At 26.1% G+C, this 16,961-nt stretch overlaps 2 protein-coding genes across 2 annotated transcripts in view; one reads left to right on the top strand and one right to left on the bottom strand.

Annotated features, from left to right (window-relative positions):
* Positions 1 to 6,254: 6,254 nt before the first annotated feature.
* Positions 6,255 to 11,615, bottom strand: LOC126904648 (microprocessor complex subunit DGCR8-like). Its single transcript, XM_050683843.1, has 2 exons — positions 10,524 to 11,615; positions 6,255 to 7,394 (listed from the first exon to the last, which is right to left on the bottom strand). The coding sequence occupies exons 1-2, from the start codon at positions 11,447 to 11,449 to the stop codon at positions 6,377 to 6,379; spliced, it is 1,944 nt and encodes a 647-aa protein (XP_050539800.1). The 5' UTR covers positions 11,450 to 11,615; the 3' UTR covers positions 6,255 to 6,376.
* Positions 11,616 to 11,943: 328 nt separating this feature from the next.
* Positions 11,944 to 16,961, top strand: part of LOC126904654 (U3 small nucleolar ribonucleoprotein protein MPP10-like) — a 13,246-nt gene continuing 8,228 nt past the window's right edge. Inside the window, exons 1-4 of the mRNA XM_050683852.1 lie at positions 11,944 to 12,107; positions 12,171 to 12,415; positions 13,306 to 13,455; positions 14,956 to 15,113. Coding sequence (XP_050539809.1) covers positions 12,043 to 12,107; positions 12,171 to 12,415; positions 13,306 to 13,455; positions 14,956 to 15,113 — 618 coding nt within the window. The 5' untranslated portion in view covers positions 11,944 to 12,042. The remainder of the gene's footprint in view (positions 12,108 to 12,170; positions 12,416 to 13,305; positions 13,456 to 14,955; positions 15,114 to 16,961) is intronic.

Raw genomic sequence — 16,961 nt, 5'->3', positions numbered from 1 at the left:
GTTGCGTCATGAGTTAAATGTTTATTAAGCTTATTTCATAAGTGTAATATTGATATGAAAACAATTATTCGACTTCAAAAACAAGTCATTAAGTTTATTAAATTGTTAATTTATTATTCACTCAACTAAATAAAACAACAAATATTCAGTGAATTAATGAAGTGTTCATTAAAGTAAAATAATGCGATCCTTGTTATAACCCTTGTTTGTGATCTTATATATATTTTTTGAGTAACAAATAAATCAAGTGAAAAACTTTACTATAAACGACATTTTTTGTCAAAAAATGACAATTATGTGATGTAACAAGTTGCTACTTAGCCACTAAAGAACCTTAAAATTACGTTTTAGATATCGATATGCCCAACGAATAAGGCAGTGACTCACTAATTTTTCAGGATATCGAAAATAAAAATTACTCTCAGATTACACACTATATGTTTATCAATTTTCTTAGTAGTTTAATTCCAATTCAATCCAAATTGTCAATATTTTGATGAAAGTTATTATAAGAAGAGTAAAACCTAAATTCAAATACCTCATAAACTTATAAATGGATTTTTTTAAGTTACTATCTTATTCGTTGCGTATTATTATAGTCTCTCTTTTCAATAAATAGCCATTTTTTAATTATTTTAGCTATTTTATTGTTCCGTAACAATAATGATGTTTCATATATTCACCTTTAAAAATGATAAATTACTCTAGCAAATTTTATTGACCAAAAATAAATTACATAGCAGATTTTTCCAAAGAAAAATATGTTTTTTACCCAGAACTTCATTTATATATGTCTAAATTTTATTTTAGCTTCGATGCGAAGCTGAGAAGATATTAGTTTTATTATGATGTGTTTTTTTTTTTTTGGGTCTGTTACCACTTTTTCTCAGCTCTCACCGATCCGATTTCTTTCAATGATACGTCAAAAGATCACAAATTGTATCTAGTTGAAGACATTACCCTAAAAAATATAAAAATTGAAAGTGTTGAGGAAATACTGACACTTTTATATATATCTTAAATTAAAGCTAATATTACATACTTTATTATGGAAAAAAAAAAATTTCGGATTTTATTTTGTCTTCACAGTGAAAATGGCTACCGTATGTTATTTTTGTGTGAAAATTCTCGATTTTAATTTTAAAATTTTTAACTTTATAATGCTATAACTTATTGAAAAGTGTATGGATCGACACAATTTTTTTATAAGAAATAATATTTTTTATAGCTTGAAGTACTTGAGGATATATCCATGTTTGCAAATGAGTTCTGACGTTTCGGACTCATTGCAGAGTCCATCTTTAGAGTGATAGTTGCTAGTCGGTGGCTGCAACTATACTGGCGGCTTATCTTGATAACAGTCTGCATTTATAAAATTTATAACATCTGGTTTTTGACTAACGTTGTTTGCCGTATCAGGGTTTTTGACTAACGTTGTTTGCCGTATCAGGGTTTTTGACTAACGTTGTTTACCGTATCCAGGTTTTTGACTAATGTTATTGACAACATTTCGATTTTTGTCAAAATTACCATTCCTGGATGTAATGGTAAAAAACACAGCCTAATGGGAAATTCGGCACAGGAGTGTATAGAAACAGTACACCTACAGATAGATATTTACATGCCGATTCGCACTATAGCTCCTCACAGAAAATGGGATTATTACACATAATGGCAACAAGAGCTGTCAGAATAGCTGATGAAGACCATGTGAATGAGAAAAAAACATACTTACGACAATCACTAAAGAATAATGGGTACACAATGAAAAACATTAATAAGGCAATTAAAAAAGCAGAGAAAAGAAAAAATGCAACGCGTATCATGGTTGACGAAAACAATGAAGATGAAAAGAAAGGAACATTAATACTGCCGTACATACAGAGAATTACCGACCACATATCAAGGATCGCACAAAAATTCAAATTAAGAACCGTCTTCAAACCAAACACCGTAAACAACGTTAGTCAAAAACCCGGATACAGTAAACAACATTAGTCAAAAACCCGGATACGGTAAACAACGTTAGTCAAAAACCAGATGTTATCAATTTTATAAAAGCAGACTGTTATCAAGATAAGCCGTCAGTATAGTTGCAGCCACCGACTATCAACCATCACTCTGAAGATGGACTTTGCAATGTGTCCGAAACTGCAAACATGGATATATCCTCAAGAACTTAAAGCAACAAGACAATCCATGAAAGCTTTAACACATTTATAATATTTTTTTAATAATCCCTCTTTCATTCGACATACTTTAATTTTATCAGGATGTTAATAAGAAATACATTAGTATTTGGAGATTTGTTACGCGTTTATAGCCGAGTTTCCATTACTCGTCTACTCTCCTAGTATTCGTTATTTGTTTATATTTATCAAGCAGTGGGAATGATGAACTGGTACAAATGTTCGACATTCGTTATTCGTCATCTTAAGTTGTGTCATATATCAAATATTCGTCTACTCGTACCTGTACACAAATATTCCGACTACTTGTATACTCGCCGAATATACGACAATCACTGATTGTTCATCTACTAGCACAAGTAGACAAATACCGACAGATTTTTTGAAAATATTTTTTTGGATTTTGTTAGTTACATATATATTTCTATATACCTGTTATAAAATAACTTTTAGGTTCATTCCCTATATCTTATACAGGTGTCAACTAATATCACACATATTAAAGCTTATAAACTTTTATAAAAATAAATAGTTTTTTTGTATCGAGTATTCAATAACAATAAAAATGTGGAAAATACAAAATAATTTTACATATAGACGAGTAATCAGAACGGTAGTATTTGTCTACTTGTACGAAGAGACGAATATTTGGTATTCCCCTACATTCGGCAAATAGACGAGTAATGAGAACCCAACAAAAGAATATTATTTTGTATGTATATTAGCTTCGATGCGAAGCTGAGAAGGTATTGGTTTTACTAAGATGTGTTTTTTTTTTTTTTTTGTGTCTGTTACCACTTTTTCTCAGCTCTCACCGAACCGATTTCTTTCAATGATACGTCAAAAGATCACAAATCGTATCTAGTCTAAGACATTACCCTCAAAAATTGAAAAAAATTCCCTCATTCCCCGTAAATGGGGGAAACCTCCGAAAAAATTACAAATTTAAAAATGGCTAATTTTCGAAATTTTTTCAATTTTTTTTTACTAAAAACTGCCGTAACTTTTTTAAAAATAAACATATCAATATAATTCTTTTTTTTATAGATGCATGATGTCATTACCTATCATTTGGTATATTTTTTTTTATAAATCTGACTTTTTACCTGCCCACAGGGGGGTTTCAAAATGACAAATTTTTCACAAAAAATTGACTTTTTCAACTTAAATTTTGAAAGTGTTCCGGAAAGTCTGACACTTTTATATATATATTAAATTAAAGCTAATGTAATCTACTTTATTATGTAAAAAAAATTTCGGACTTTATTTTGTCTTCACGGTGAAAATGGCTACCAAATGCTATTATTGTGTGAAAATTATCGATTTTATTTTTTACATTTTAAACTTTATAATACTACTATTTTTTAATAATCCCTTTTTCATTCGATATACTTTTTCTGAATCAGGATATTAATAACGAACTAGCAGATCATGTTGCTTTTGGAATAATCCACCTATTTTTTTAAATTAAACACTATCTAAAGATTTGCATCGAAGCGTTTTTTATGATAGTGATTTTAATCATGGTTACACTAACCTATTTAAAAAAAAACTGTTGCGGTATCACCATTATTGTCGCGGACGTAGGTTGGTTTTTTTTTTGGTAAGTTTGTAATGTATACACATTATCATCATATGTATACACAGTAATCATGAAAAGATAGCGTTTTCTTCTGTCCTTTTCTCAATACGTATATCAATGTTTAATACCGTAAAATAATACATGAAAATTCAAATTTTCACAAACTTCAAAATTCTACACAATANACATTTTCCCCTTACAATTTCCACTGTCGGATTCTTGATTATAATTTAGTGTTCTTTTTGTATTTGTATATTCTCTTCCTACTACATCAAAACTCCATTACCATCAGTCTATGTTGTGAAGTTATACTCTCGCCCGGGATAATTTAATAATTTTTTACTTGCTTTACCCTCTCTCTTCCACCTAAAATAATCAATTAATATTCTTCCCTTTTTCTAAAACAAGTATTAAATACAGCAACATTATACGATACTGCAAAATCCAGGATTCTTCTCAAGACTCATTCTTCTCATTAAAACCATATCCTTTATGTACTCTTTCATATCCTCTCTTCTCATTACCTGCATGTCCATTCATATATTCAACTGTCACCGCATTTCCATTACCAGATATTCCTTGCATCACCTCATCCATCTCTCTCCAAAACATTTCCATGACTATTTCATTACATTCTACTTGCTGTGCATAGGCACTTATTACATTCAACACTTTTTTCTTAATTTTACGATTATAATTTTGACACTTTTCCTATCTACTTCTACTACTTTACTTTTCACCTCCTCATTCATTATTATCCCTACATAATTCTTCGTATTGATCTTACCTGAATGCATTATTTTATAACCATCACCTATTTCCCTTACTTCCTCTCCCTTCTACTAAGTTTCTTGCACACAGCAAATATTAACTTTTCTTCTCTTCAATACTTCTACTAATTCTCTACTCCTACCAGTTAATATTCCAAGATTCCACGTAGCTATTCTTACTTTGTATCTATCTTTTACACGAGTCCAGCCTAGAGTTTAATGAAGACATGCTTACACCGTCGGCACTACAAGTGTTTAGTAGGCTTATACAAATGACTGGTGAAACAGCTACTGCACAAGTTGTCCGGCTAGTCTCAAACACTTTATTCTTTAGGCTTTCTTTGTCTTTAACTACTTTATTTCCTCTCGCCTGTTGTCCCCACGTACTTCCGAAATGGAACAATCCGCCTAAGTTCTGTTTAAGACTTCTCATACTTTTTTACAAAATTTTACACTGGCTGTTGACTTGACGCAACCTCATTAGTCGCCTCTCACAACTGGCAGAGAGGCCTTGGAAGTATTCTTACCCTTTTTCCATGAGAGTTGTTTTTGTTACACCAGGGCGCAAGCGAAATTCCTAATTATGACCCTTGAGTAGCTTAGTACCTATTCACAACCCATTACAATAACAAAAAAATTGTTATTAGTTATTACATTGTCATTGCTTTTCTCTAATATCTATGAAATATTATTAAATCGTTGTTTTTTTTTATTTTTGACAATTTTTTTATTTATACATTTTATTAATTTAATAATAGAAAGGAATAATCGAGACAGGAATAAGTATGTAGTGTATAAAGCGGGGAATTAAAAAAAAAAATACAAATCTTGAAAAAAATAATGTATTATTGATTGATACACCCAAGCAAATGGTTTAAAGTTCACCTTATAATATTTCAATTTTCTACATACAGTTCATCATAAGAAATTGTTTGACAATATAGATAAAAACAATGAATTCTATAAAGTCCACTGATCAAAATTTGTCCAATCTTGTTAAGAAAGACTCTACAATAGGTAAGGAAACAGTGTATTATTTGATTTTATAGATCCTGATAGTTTGATTTATATTATAAATATTAAAGATGGAAATCGAATCGAAATCGTATAAAGTAGTATACTTTAATTATCCACCGAGTTTTAACTTAAACAACGTGAAAAGACAATTTTTCTAATAATTATTATATTTGAAAACAAAAAATGTTGAAACAATTGATATACATTGGCTCATATATTCGATAATTAGAGATTTACTATTTTTACTACAAAGTGTTTCAAAAATCTAATTATTCATTAAGTACAGCGGGCCAATGCGATTAAAGATATTTATCTTGCATTGTTGATCAACATGAAAACTCTTTAAATCTTTTGTAGTGCTGCACCAACTCAGGTTCGTCTCTATATCTTATAGAGACGATCAGGGGTGTATCTTACACCCCTGATCTTAATTTTTTGTTTTATTTTGGAAACAAAAAATTATAATGCGATTCAAGTATTATTTTAATGAAAAAAAGTAATAAATAAAAACTTTAATTAATTTACTTTGAAATATTATATTTTAGTATTCTTAGAATAAAATGCAAATTTTGAAAATTTTATAACATGAAAATAAACTAAATAATTTTTCCAAAATTTTTATTTATTTCATTTTATTGAAAAACTCTGTAACTATCTATTTTAACTCATCACTTTAACATAGATATAAAAAACATATCAAATGAAACTATTTTTATTTCAAAAATTTAAACAAACTTTAAATGATCCCAAGTTATTTACATAGTTAATACAACAAATGTTTTATAAAATAAATCCTAATAATTAAGTGAACTAAATAATCATATATTTTCATTTTCAGTATTGGAAAATGAAGACATACCAATACTATAAGGGCATGTTGTTACTAACATAGACTTAGGTAAAGTATTTGAGGAACTTAATTCTAAATTTTGATATCTAATTTTTAACATTTCTTCTTTAAGTTTATTAAGTATTGCAAAGTTTGGTTGATTAACAGCAGCTTTGCTTTGTAATTGAGTTATTTCTTGTTCTTCTTGTTTTTTTTCCTTAGCATTTTTAATACTACGGTTACCATATAATCGTAATAATGAACCCCAATTATCAATGTGAGGATGTAATAATCCTAAAATAACTTGAGAAGCTTTCTGTTTACCATCTCTTTTATTTTTGCAAGCTACAGAAGCTGTATGTTTCCCGACAGTCATTGTACATTGATTTAACATTCTACGGCGATTATTCAGCTTATATTCTATTCCTATATCACATTCACCAAAATTTCTTTGTAAACAAACTAGCAACATAGCATATGGTGATGGTTCAGTAGTTTTTGCACAAAATTCAGTTATTCTAGGATCAGTTACTTTTATTTGGTCAAAGATAACTGGATCAGATAGATTTTTTTGCTCTGAATCTATTTTACTTTTCATCTCTGGTATAAGAATATCCAATGTTGCTTGTGCAGCATTTAATTTTGCTTGTTTTTTACTATTACCTATGCCAACCCCATATTGAACATCATTAAGAACAACAGTAGCTGAGTAAGGAGTTTCAAGATTATCAAGTTCTTTGAATTCATACCATGGTTGTGTTTTTAATGCTTGTTGCAAATATTCATGCAAAATACTAACATAACTTTTACCATTAGGGTTCATTATCCATTCTCTCCGCCTACTACAACGTTTGTCATTATCTTCAGTTTGTAAAGGAAATGAGATTAACTTAGTACTATCTGGTAATGAAGGCCTTTCTTTAGTTTTTACTACTGGATTTTTATCAAATTCAGATTTTAATTCAACTTCTTCATGATTTACACAAGATAACTTGACTTTTTTAAACCTAATAAAAAAATTTAATATCGTTAGTGTATATTTTATATAGGATGTTCTATAAGTAAGGGAATTGGTTTCTATTGTTTTCATTGTTTGTAACAATTGATCTGATTCCTTACTTACTGAACAATCTATATATTTTTTAAGGCTGAAATAAGAGACCTTTAGTTTGGGTCTCTAAAAATTATGGCCAGACTTAATAAATTTTCAAAGAAAAACTTAATTATGATACCAAAAATTAATTAATATTACAATATATAGAATGTACATTTTTCGAACCATAGTAATATATGAGTGGGTATTCTGGAGAGGAGACAAAATAGTCTCATTATTTTCTTTTTATCTACAAAATTGGGGTTTTTTGAATTACCACAAATTTATTTTTTAACTAAACAAATTAATAAAATAAAGTAATTTAGAAGGTTTCAACATGAAAAACCCATACAAATTAAAAAAAATATATATTCCAATCACAATTACAAATATTATAATTGCATAAATATTACAATTAATGTTATATGTAACACAATAAAATAGTAGGGGTCATTTTGGCATGAATTTTTTTTGGAAAAACCGAATCCCACATCTTGTATGAGAATTTCTAGAGGAATATCAAAGTATAGTTTATTTTTATTTTTAGAGATGCTCCGAGGTGTTATTTCAAAAATCTCTAATTTTATAAGCAAAAAAAAACAGAATCCTATTTTACGTATTTCTAGGATATTCATTTATATTACTTAAGCTTGAAAGATTTGCACTCTATTTATATATTAAAAACAGATATTGCTGAGTCGAAGGAGTCAAAGTGATATTTTGGTAAAAATCAAAAAAGTGTACAACTGAAAATTAAAATAACTACTTTTTTGAAATGATTAGAGTAAATTTTTATTTAACATTTTTCTATTTATCATCAACATTTTTTTACTGATTGTATTACAAAAATAATATTTTTTAATTTTAATTCATTTTTCTCGCAGTAAATTTTTTGAAAATTCAGCTTTAGATGTATCAAATAGTACGGTGCTATAAGATAGTAATGGTACTTGAACATTTTTTTTAGTTACTGTAGATATTGATAACAAAAAAATAATTTGCTTTAATAATATTTAGTTAGTAATATTTAATACCTACCAACCAATAAATATTAACAATAAAAAATACAAAAACTTTATGTTATTAGATTTAAAATTAACTAATTTTTCGTATATGGACATTAACCTGTTATTAAAAATTAATATTGAACAGAGCTTTAAGTAAGGATGGACAGTTACAAATATTTAAATCACAGCTAGCACAGTATTACTTACTATTTATAATGCACCTAACATACAATTAAATAATTGTTTTATGATTATTTGAAACCTGTGTGTGTATTAAAGTGATTATATTATCTAAATAATCATATGAACAATTACTTGCCAATGTGTATAAGATTACACTTTTGTTTTTCATAAATTTCTTTTTATACTTTTTTATGTGTTAAATGACAAGCTGCATCACTTTACAATTTAATTACTTCTTTAGCATACATTTCTGAAGGAATTACAAAGTTGTTTTTAACATTTTCCTTCATAGATTTTAGAACATGAATGATTTCTATTTTAGAGCAATTTTGATTTTGACACATTTGTTGTAATGCATTCTATACTAAAGGCAGTATTACAATATTTTGTTTTATGTTTAAGACAAGTACATTGTGAGCCAGATTGACATATGTTAAAAAGAAGGTCAATTTATACTAATTACTAGGATGGTAAATGTCCTACAATACTAAATTTTTTATTTAATAATATGGCATTCAAGCCATCCTAAGGGTCATGTGAGTGTCACATCCCTACTTAGCAAAATTTTATAATTTATGTCTGTAATATTTATTATAAAAAGATACTACTACAAAATATTAATAATTAAAAAAGGCATACAAATTAAAAAAAAATGTTCAATAGTCAAAAATGAATTTTTTTATCTATCCTCATATTTTTATATTTATAAAAAATCAAGACTTTAAAGTTGATTATCTCAAAATGTATTTTTTTTTAAATATATTCTTATGATATTGATAGTTCGATATCTATTATGGACAAATAAAGTATACAATATAGTCCATAGATAAAATCAATCTATTTTTAAAAATTAAGTAACTTTATAATAAACTCAATTATTTTATTTTCGGTATGAATAGATTTTAATTATTTTTTTGTTTTTAATAAAATATTATTCAACCTGAGAAATTACTACATTATAATTGAAAAATAAAAGATAATTTTTAAAATATAATAGAAGTGCAATGACTTAGTATAAGAACCATATATTTTAATAATAAGATATTTCACTAATTAAATATCTCTATAAACTAATAGACAGTGCTTAGAGAGTTAAATCTGGAGATCATTTTCAGAGAATAAACTGGTAACAAAGGGATAATAAGTGTTACTGCCAAAATATGTTTATTCTCTCTCACGCCTCATTAAGAGATAGTAATATTATTACCCATAATATGGGCAATGTCTTATTTTTCACTCAATATTATTCCCAAGAACCATGGAAAGTATAGATTATATTTTTTAGGTCTCTGATTGTAGTTAGAATAAGTTAATTATTTATTTGTTTATTGATTAGGTTGATGAATTTTTTAACTACATTTAATCATTACACAAAAATTCATAATTCAAACCAATGCAAAATTCTGATGAGTAAACATTTAGGTAGGTCTATTTATTTTTGTCAATGAATGCTATTAATTAGTCAAAATTAACATTTTATTTTTTAATAATAATAATGATAAATTAGATACTATTATAAAGTTTACCCTCAAGCATAAAATGTTGAACTTTATGAAGTTGAATGGAATCAAAGTATAAATATTGTAATGTTTATACTTAAACAGAAGCAATATTAATATATGAAAATAGTAGTTCAGAAAATAGTAGGAAACTGGTAAAATTTCTTTAATTGATTTTTTTAAAACTTATTTCATTTTTTAGACCTACAATTTAGAAAAAAGAATGTATCAAATATTTCTTTTATGGTTTGTATAATAGAGTTTGGATGACCTAATTATGGATAATCAAAGTTGTACTGTATTTCTAAAATTTAAATTACATAAGAAAATACTTTACTGTAAGTAAATACAAACCTAAAAAGTGATTGACAATACTCTCGTAGCTCTTCATGAGATAAGGATTCTTTAACAATATTCTCCTGGGCAGTTTCAACTTTAGCATTTGGTATAATCATATCTCCAATTTTACTTGTTGGATTTTCAGAATTACTATTGGTATTATTTTGAGCTTGTATAGCTCTTTTATATTGTAAACAACTGATAGCAGATAAAGGTGCTAAATGTGATTTTGGATTACCTGGACCTAAAAAATATGGTCTAGATAATGTAACAACTCTAGATTTCTTATGTAAATAGATAGGCATTCCACTTTTGTGGGTTGCTTCAATCCAATTTTCTGGTAAAATATCAAAATGATTTTTGCAAACTTCTTCCAGAACTATTTTTTCATACTCTTTGAAATCATTTGAATTAACATTGTTTGTATCGCACAAATTAGGTTCCTTTATTTTTTCTTTTAATGCTTCGTCTAATAAATTATATACTTCGTCGGTTTCTACAGTATCAATGTGATTTTTTGTCTGTTTTAAAGAATTATTAGTTTTTTTATGAAATTGACTATCATTAGGTTCACATTTATCTAAAAATCTATGTGATCCACTTATTTCATGATCATACTTTTCTAATTCAAACTCTCCATCTGAAATAGGTTCATAATCACTATCGCTTTCACCTAATTTATTAAGAGAAATTGATTGATCTTCTGTATCTGACACTTCAGAAAATATACTATTGTCATCATGAGTCTCATGGCTGTTTAACTTAAAGTTTTTATCAAATTCACAAAGATTTCTTTTTTTTGAAAAACAACTGGAATCTGATAAATTTTCAGTATTTGTGTTAATATTGCCACTGGTGGTTAATAATATATTATCAGATTCAATTTTTCTTTTCTTCTTCAAATAATCTTCCAAAATATAATTATTTTCATCAGAGGACATAGTAATAAATTACGTTTTTATACAAAAATAATTTCTAAAATATTTTGAAAATTTAACTTCAATATTTATTTTTCAAAGTAATTTATGGTTTTAGCTAAAATTTTAATTTATTTAATAATGTAAGCATAAAATATACATTATTTGGTTCAATTAAGGTGTAATTAAAAACACAGAAATCATGATAATAATAAATTTCTATAAGATTTTTATATTAGTTCGCAAAGCAAGTCAAACATATACTTTTAAATAATAAAGTGATATAATACAGAAATGTTAAATTTTTACCTATTTTATAGTATGTATGTAAATTACTTAGATAATAGATTCTTTATTATCAATCAAGGTGGATTCATGAAACTGCCATATTATCAGTGGTAAATAATCATATGTGTTAAACACAATCTAAAAAAATTGATAAAAAATCACGTGGTTGATTAATTATGTGTTAGTTAAAGAAATCACTTGACTAAAGATTCATTAATGATTTATTATTTGAAACTTGTAACAATTAATTAATATATTTATAATTTTAATATATCTTAGTATGATTATATTAATTTGAAAGTTTTTGACGAAAATATTATTATTTTACAATGATAACTTTAAACTTTATTAATACATTTGATAGTTTAACAAAAAATCCATTAGAGTATTTAGAGTATGTATTATATTAAAATAAATTAAGCATAGTTATTAGTTTAACTTATGTTTTTGTTTTTAGTGTTCAAACTCATGTTAGTGATAAAATATCAAACTTCCTAAAAGAATTGTATGATTCAACTAAATCAACGGAAGTTAATTTAAAAAATTTGGATGATGCACTTCCAGAATTGATAATTAATGAATTTGATGAAGAGCAAATATGGCAAGAGTTAGAGCTTCAAAATTCTACTCGTTTTAAATTTCTTGCTAAAAATATTCAACAAATTACTGATAACGATCTAAATTTTCTCTCAAGTGTTGGAAGTAAGATTTCTGTTATTTTGTTAGGTGTGATTATTCCTATACCATTGTGGCAAAAAAGTAATTTTATTGAACAAAAAAAAAAAACAAAAAATCTTGATATTATATGTATATAAATCATAATAGTTGAAGATTTTTGCCAGAATGGTTCAGATTTTAATGTTGACTACTTTATTTAAAAATTATTTGTATCTTTTGAAACACTAGTTAAAACATTATAAACCTGTCATTTTCTAGAAAATTCCTTTTTTTTATATCACCTAGGAAGGTTGATGTAAATCAATTTTCACTACTTTTCAAGACAAACAATTTTATGTTTAAATTTTTTTTTTTTTTTTGTTGGTCATTTTAAATAAAATAAATATTATTAATTATTTAAAATCAATGACAAATTATAAAGTATATATTGATTAAAAAAGTTTTAAAAAAATGATTCATTGAAACATATTATATGTGATAATATTATTATCAATCATTTTTTGGATCACATTTAATAAATATTTAACTGTCACAGGCTGTTTAGTCCAAGATAGAGAATAATGACTGTTATAATAATTTTATTTACATAATAATTTGATTTCTCGTAAATTTTCATTTAAAAATACATTTTAATTAAAAATTAAAATTATCATCAAATATAGTTATTGAAAATCTTATTTATACCATAGACTATTAAATATTTTTTGTTTATAGTTAAAAATGTCGATAATATTTTCCTTTACTATAATGATAAATAGAGTTAAAAGCTTTATCAAGTAAAATAAAAAATAATTATCTAAAAAAATTAATTTCAACATGATTTTAATAATAAATTGGGGTTGTTATGTCAATGCACTGACCTTCAGTTACTAAAATATTGTTATAGAAACAAATTTTTTATTATATACATTTAGATAATAAAAACACAATTGAATCACAAAGTGATTCTGAAGAAAATAGTGAGTGTTCATTTGTAAACACACAAAGTGAAACTGAAATACAAGAAAGTGAAAGTGAAAATAATGAAATCATTGATGACAGAAATACTTTAAAATCTAATTATGGTAATGTTTCAATATTTTAATTAAAGGGTAGGTTATGTACAAAAACAAGATAACTTCAGGAAAATAAAAATAATAACATTTTTAACCATACCATAAAATTTTTCTGGGATTAAAGTATTCTTCATTATTATCCTAATTTAGAAAAATGAAAATTTAATTTAAAAAAATGGAGTTATCTTGTTTTTGTATAAAATAAAAAATAATAATTTACGCACAAGCCTTATTCTAAATTTTTAAATGAAAGTGTTTGGTAAATCTCTTTTTACAATTAAATTGATTTTTATTTTCAATGTGAAAATCAATTGAAACTAAATATAAATTTAAACAAAACATAATATTTTTTTAAGTATTTTTAATAATAATATAACCTTTATTTACTCACAATAAAACTAATACCTAAATAAAAAATGCAAGAAATATTTTTAAATATTTTTTCTTATATCACTTCACAAAATTGTTAAAAATTTTTCAAACTTATTATATGAGCAACATTTAAGTGAGAATATAAATTAAATGAAAATATCATTGCTTTTTAATGATAGCATTTTGCTTAAATCAATAATTATTTTAATTAAATTTACTTTCTTGGTTTATTTAAAAAGATATTTAATGCTCTATTATTTATTAAAAGTCATACAATTTAACTTTGGCAACTATAAACGAAATTTTTTCAATATTACTGATATGTTGGTTCAAGATTCTAAACATGACATGGAAAAAAGTTGCTATTAATCACTTTCTTATAAGCATTTTAATATAATTTTTAAAATAAATCTGTTATGATTTTAATATTTTTTTATATTTTTATTTGCTTTATCAGCCCATTAAGGGCCGGAGTGGCCTCCCCTCCAAAAGTAGGTTTCTTAACCATTGATACTCCAGGACGGGTGGTTAGTTTGTCGCTGCTGAGAGGAATGGCGACTTCAATAACCGAACTGATCTCTCACTCGGCAAATGAAGTCGCCCGTGACCAATTTTCGAACCCAAGGCTGTCAAGCACTGCAACGTTACCGACTAGACTACACCGTAACTCTTAATTTTTAAATATCTTAATAAAATTATATCTATAATAATCAATAATCCGTGATAATTTTTGAAGGTACTAGGAAAATTTAGCATTCTCATATTTTTTAATCTAGATACACTTATAAATTTAGGTCTCTTAAATGTTTAGAAAAAATGTCTCTGTATAGTTTTTCAATGGCTACAATAATACTATAAAAAATTCAGTAATATTATATGATAAAGTCCCTAGCAAAATGTTGTCTTTATTTTATTAACTTATTGCTAGTTTAAGCTTTTTTTATTTTTAATTTAAAATAAGTCATTAAAAAAATGTCTTTTATTTCTCTTTTTATTATACCAAGTTTCTCTTCTATGACTTCAAAGTGCCATTTATTAAACATTAAGTTAGTTTGAGATTTCTTTTGTAAATTATAATTTAATAATATAATATAGTTTTTAAAATTTTCAATTTTATCAATGATTTTTCTAATTTAGTACTGAAAAAATCAATTGTTGATGATGACTTTTTTAAATTGTCTGAAATGGAAAACTTCTTGTTGTCCGAAGAAAAGACTGAATCTGGAAAACAACCCATATCTAATGATGATGATGATATTGATTTATTTCAAAACCTTGAGACCTCAGATAATGAAGTAATTAGTTTTTATTTGATTATAAACAATATACTGAATGAGGCATTTAAACTACTGATATAAAAAGTTTAATTATAAAATTACAAAATCAATTATTGGTAATTGAAATAAATCTAATAATATGACACTTACAATTTTTTAATAATTTATTTAAATGACCTCAATTTTTATCTATAAAAAAATATAATTTGGACCTGTTATACCCAAGATAGATGAAAAAAATGTGATATTAATTATTTGGGATTCAAGACTGCTATATTGTGTTGTTGTTCTTAAGTTTTCATCCTTTCGGTTTGCATTTAGTACACAGAATATTTTACTCAAATTGGTTTGGCTTAATCATTTTATGAAACAATGTGTTTTATGTATGTTTTCTATATGTGGAAAGTTAGAGCAGTTAATAAGAAAGAATAGTGGAAATCTTACACAAATTATAATAAAATATAAATGGCATGTTATTAAATTTATAATGTAAAGCTAATAAATAATTTATTTTCATTTATTTGCTCATTTTATAATTAAAATTATAAAATTGTCTTTATTTAGTGACTAAATATTGCTATTTAAAAAAACAAAGTTAACACTGCTAAAAGTTATAAGGGGTGACTCTTAACCCTTAAGCAGGCGCGTACCTATTTTTGTATAGCCGCGTGGGGGTCTATTAGACCCCATTTCTAAAAAAGTATAAAATGTGTATAAAAAAGTTCATTTTTTTAAATTCAAAGACATTTTTTACCATATGATATATAAATATGGATAAAAATTAAAAAATAAATAAATGACAAAATTATGTGCATTACTAAAAATTATATTACGAAAAAAAAAAACTTAATTTTCAAAATTTCATTAAAAAATTTTGGTTTGTAAAAAAATTATTTTAACTGCAAAATCTTATTTTTGAGATGGTAAATAAAAGCTTTTACTATTACAAAATGTATTTTTATTAATTTTTCTTGTATTTCTTTGAGCTCAAACACTGCTTATATTTATTAGTTTTATGTGTATTTACATTTATATAATCATTTTTCTTAATTGAATTTTTTTTTATTAATATTACAATACATTTAATTATTATGACACGAGTATATACAATTATTCGTTCATAGTAGCACATCGATTACCGATAATCAATGTATCCACATTGCGACGCGATGTATTTATTACATGTTTTGTTCCGTATCATCGAGTAGTGGAAATTCTCAATAGATTATTTATTTTTAAAACTTAATTGCACAGTCTGTGGCAGATCCACATAATTCCAATTCCACAATATTATATTGATTATAACATTGCATTTACGATAAAACAATATTTTGAACAAAATACAAGTCAAAAAAAAAAATTATAACGTTACAAGTCGCGTGGGGGTCAATATGACCCATTTCAACTTTGATGGATATTTTAGTTTTAGTTATTATCGAGGTGGACATAATGCCCATGCACTCAGACCTGTTGGTCCATTGTGCGCACCTCATACCGAATTGTCTTGATTCGGTTTATCCACCTAAGTGTTAATACATTTCCAACCATAAAGTCATCTCTAAAGATGACCAAAGAGTCCCGTCTTTCTGGCGAAATTAAGTATCTCTCTGGGTTTTAGGTTTTTAATATCTTCTTTTTCAGGAAAAGGTTTATTCAAGTAGTTTGATCTTAGTGTGGACAAGGCTTCACATTCGCACATGATGTGAAATGAGTCTTCCTCTTCTACTCCACACTTCCTGCACAATGGTGATTCCGATACCCCCATTGCGTTAAGATGTTTAAGCAGGTGACCATGTCCTGTCAGTAGACCAGTCAGGGTGCTTATTTGATGTCTAGTCATGCTATTAAGATCACCCAGCAATAAAC

Source organism: Daktulosphaira vitifoliae, unplaced genomic scaffold, assembly GCF_025091365.1.
Source record: "Daktulosphaira vitifoliae isolate Bord-2020 unplaced genomic scaffold, ASM2509136v1 Scaffold_4, whole genome shotgun sequence".
Lineage (NCBI taxonomy): Eukaryota > Metazoa > Arthropoda > Insecta > Hemiptera > Phylloxeridae > Daktulosphaira > Daktulosphaira vitifoliae.
Note: the sequence above shows the minus strand (reverse complement) of the source record. Positions and strands in the feature narration are given on the sequence as shown.

Excerpts from the sequence above, each read along its gene's own strand:
- LOC126904648 (XM_050683843.1), bottom strand. The coding sequence starts at position 11,449 with ATGTCCTCTGATGAAAATAATTATATTTTGGAAGATTATTTGAAGAAG. Across the intron at positions 7,395-10,523 it reads TATTGTCAATCACTTTTTAG|GTTTAAAAAAGTCAAGTTAT; the intron begins GTTTGTATTTAC and ends TTTTTTTATTAG.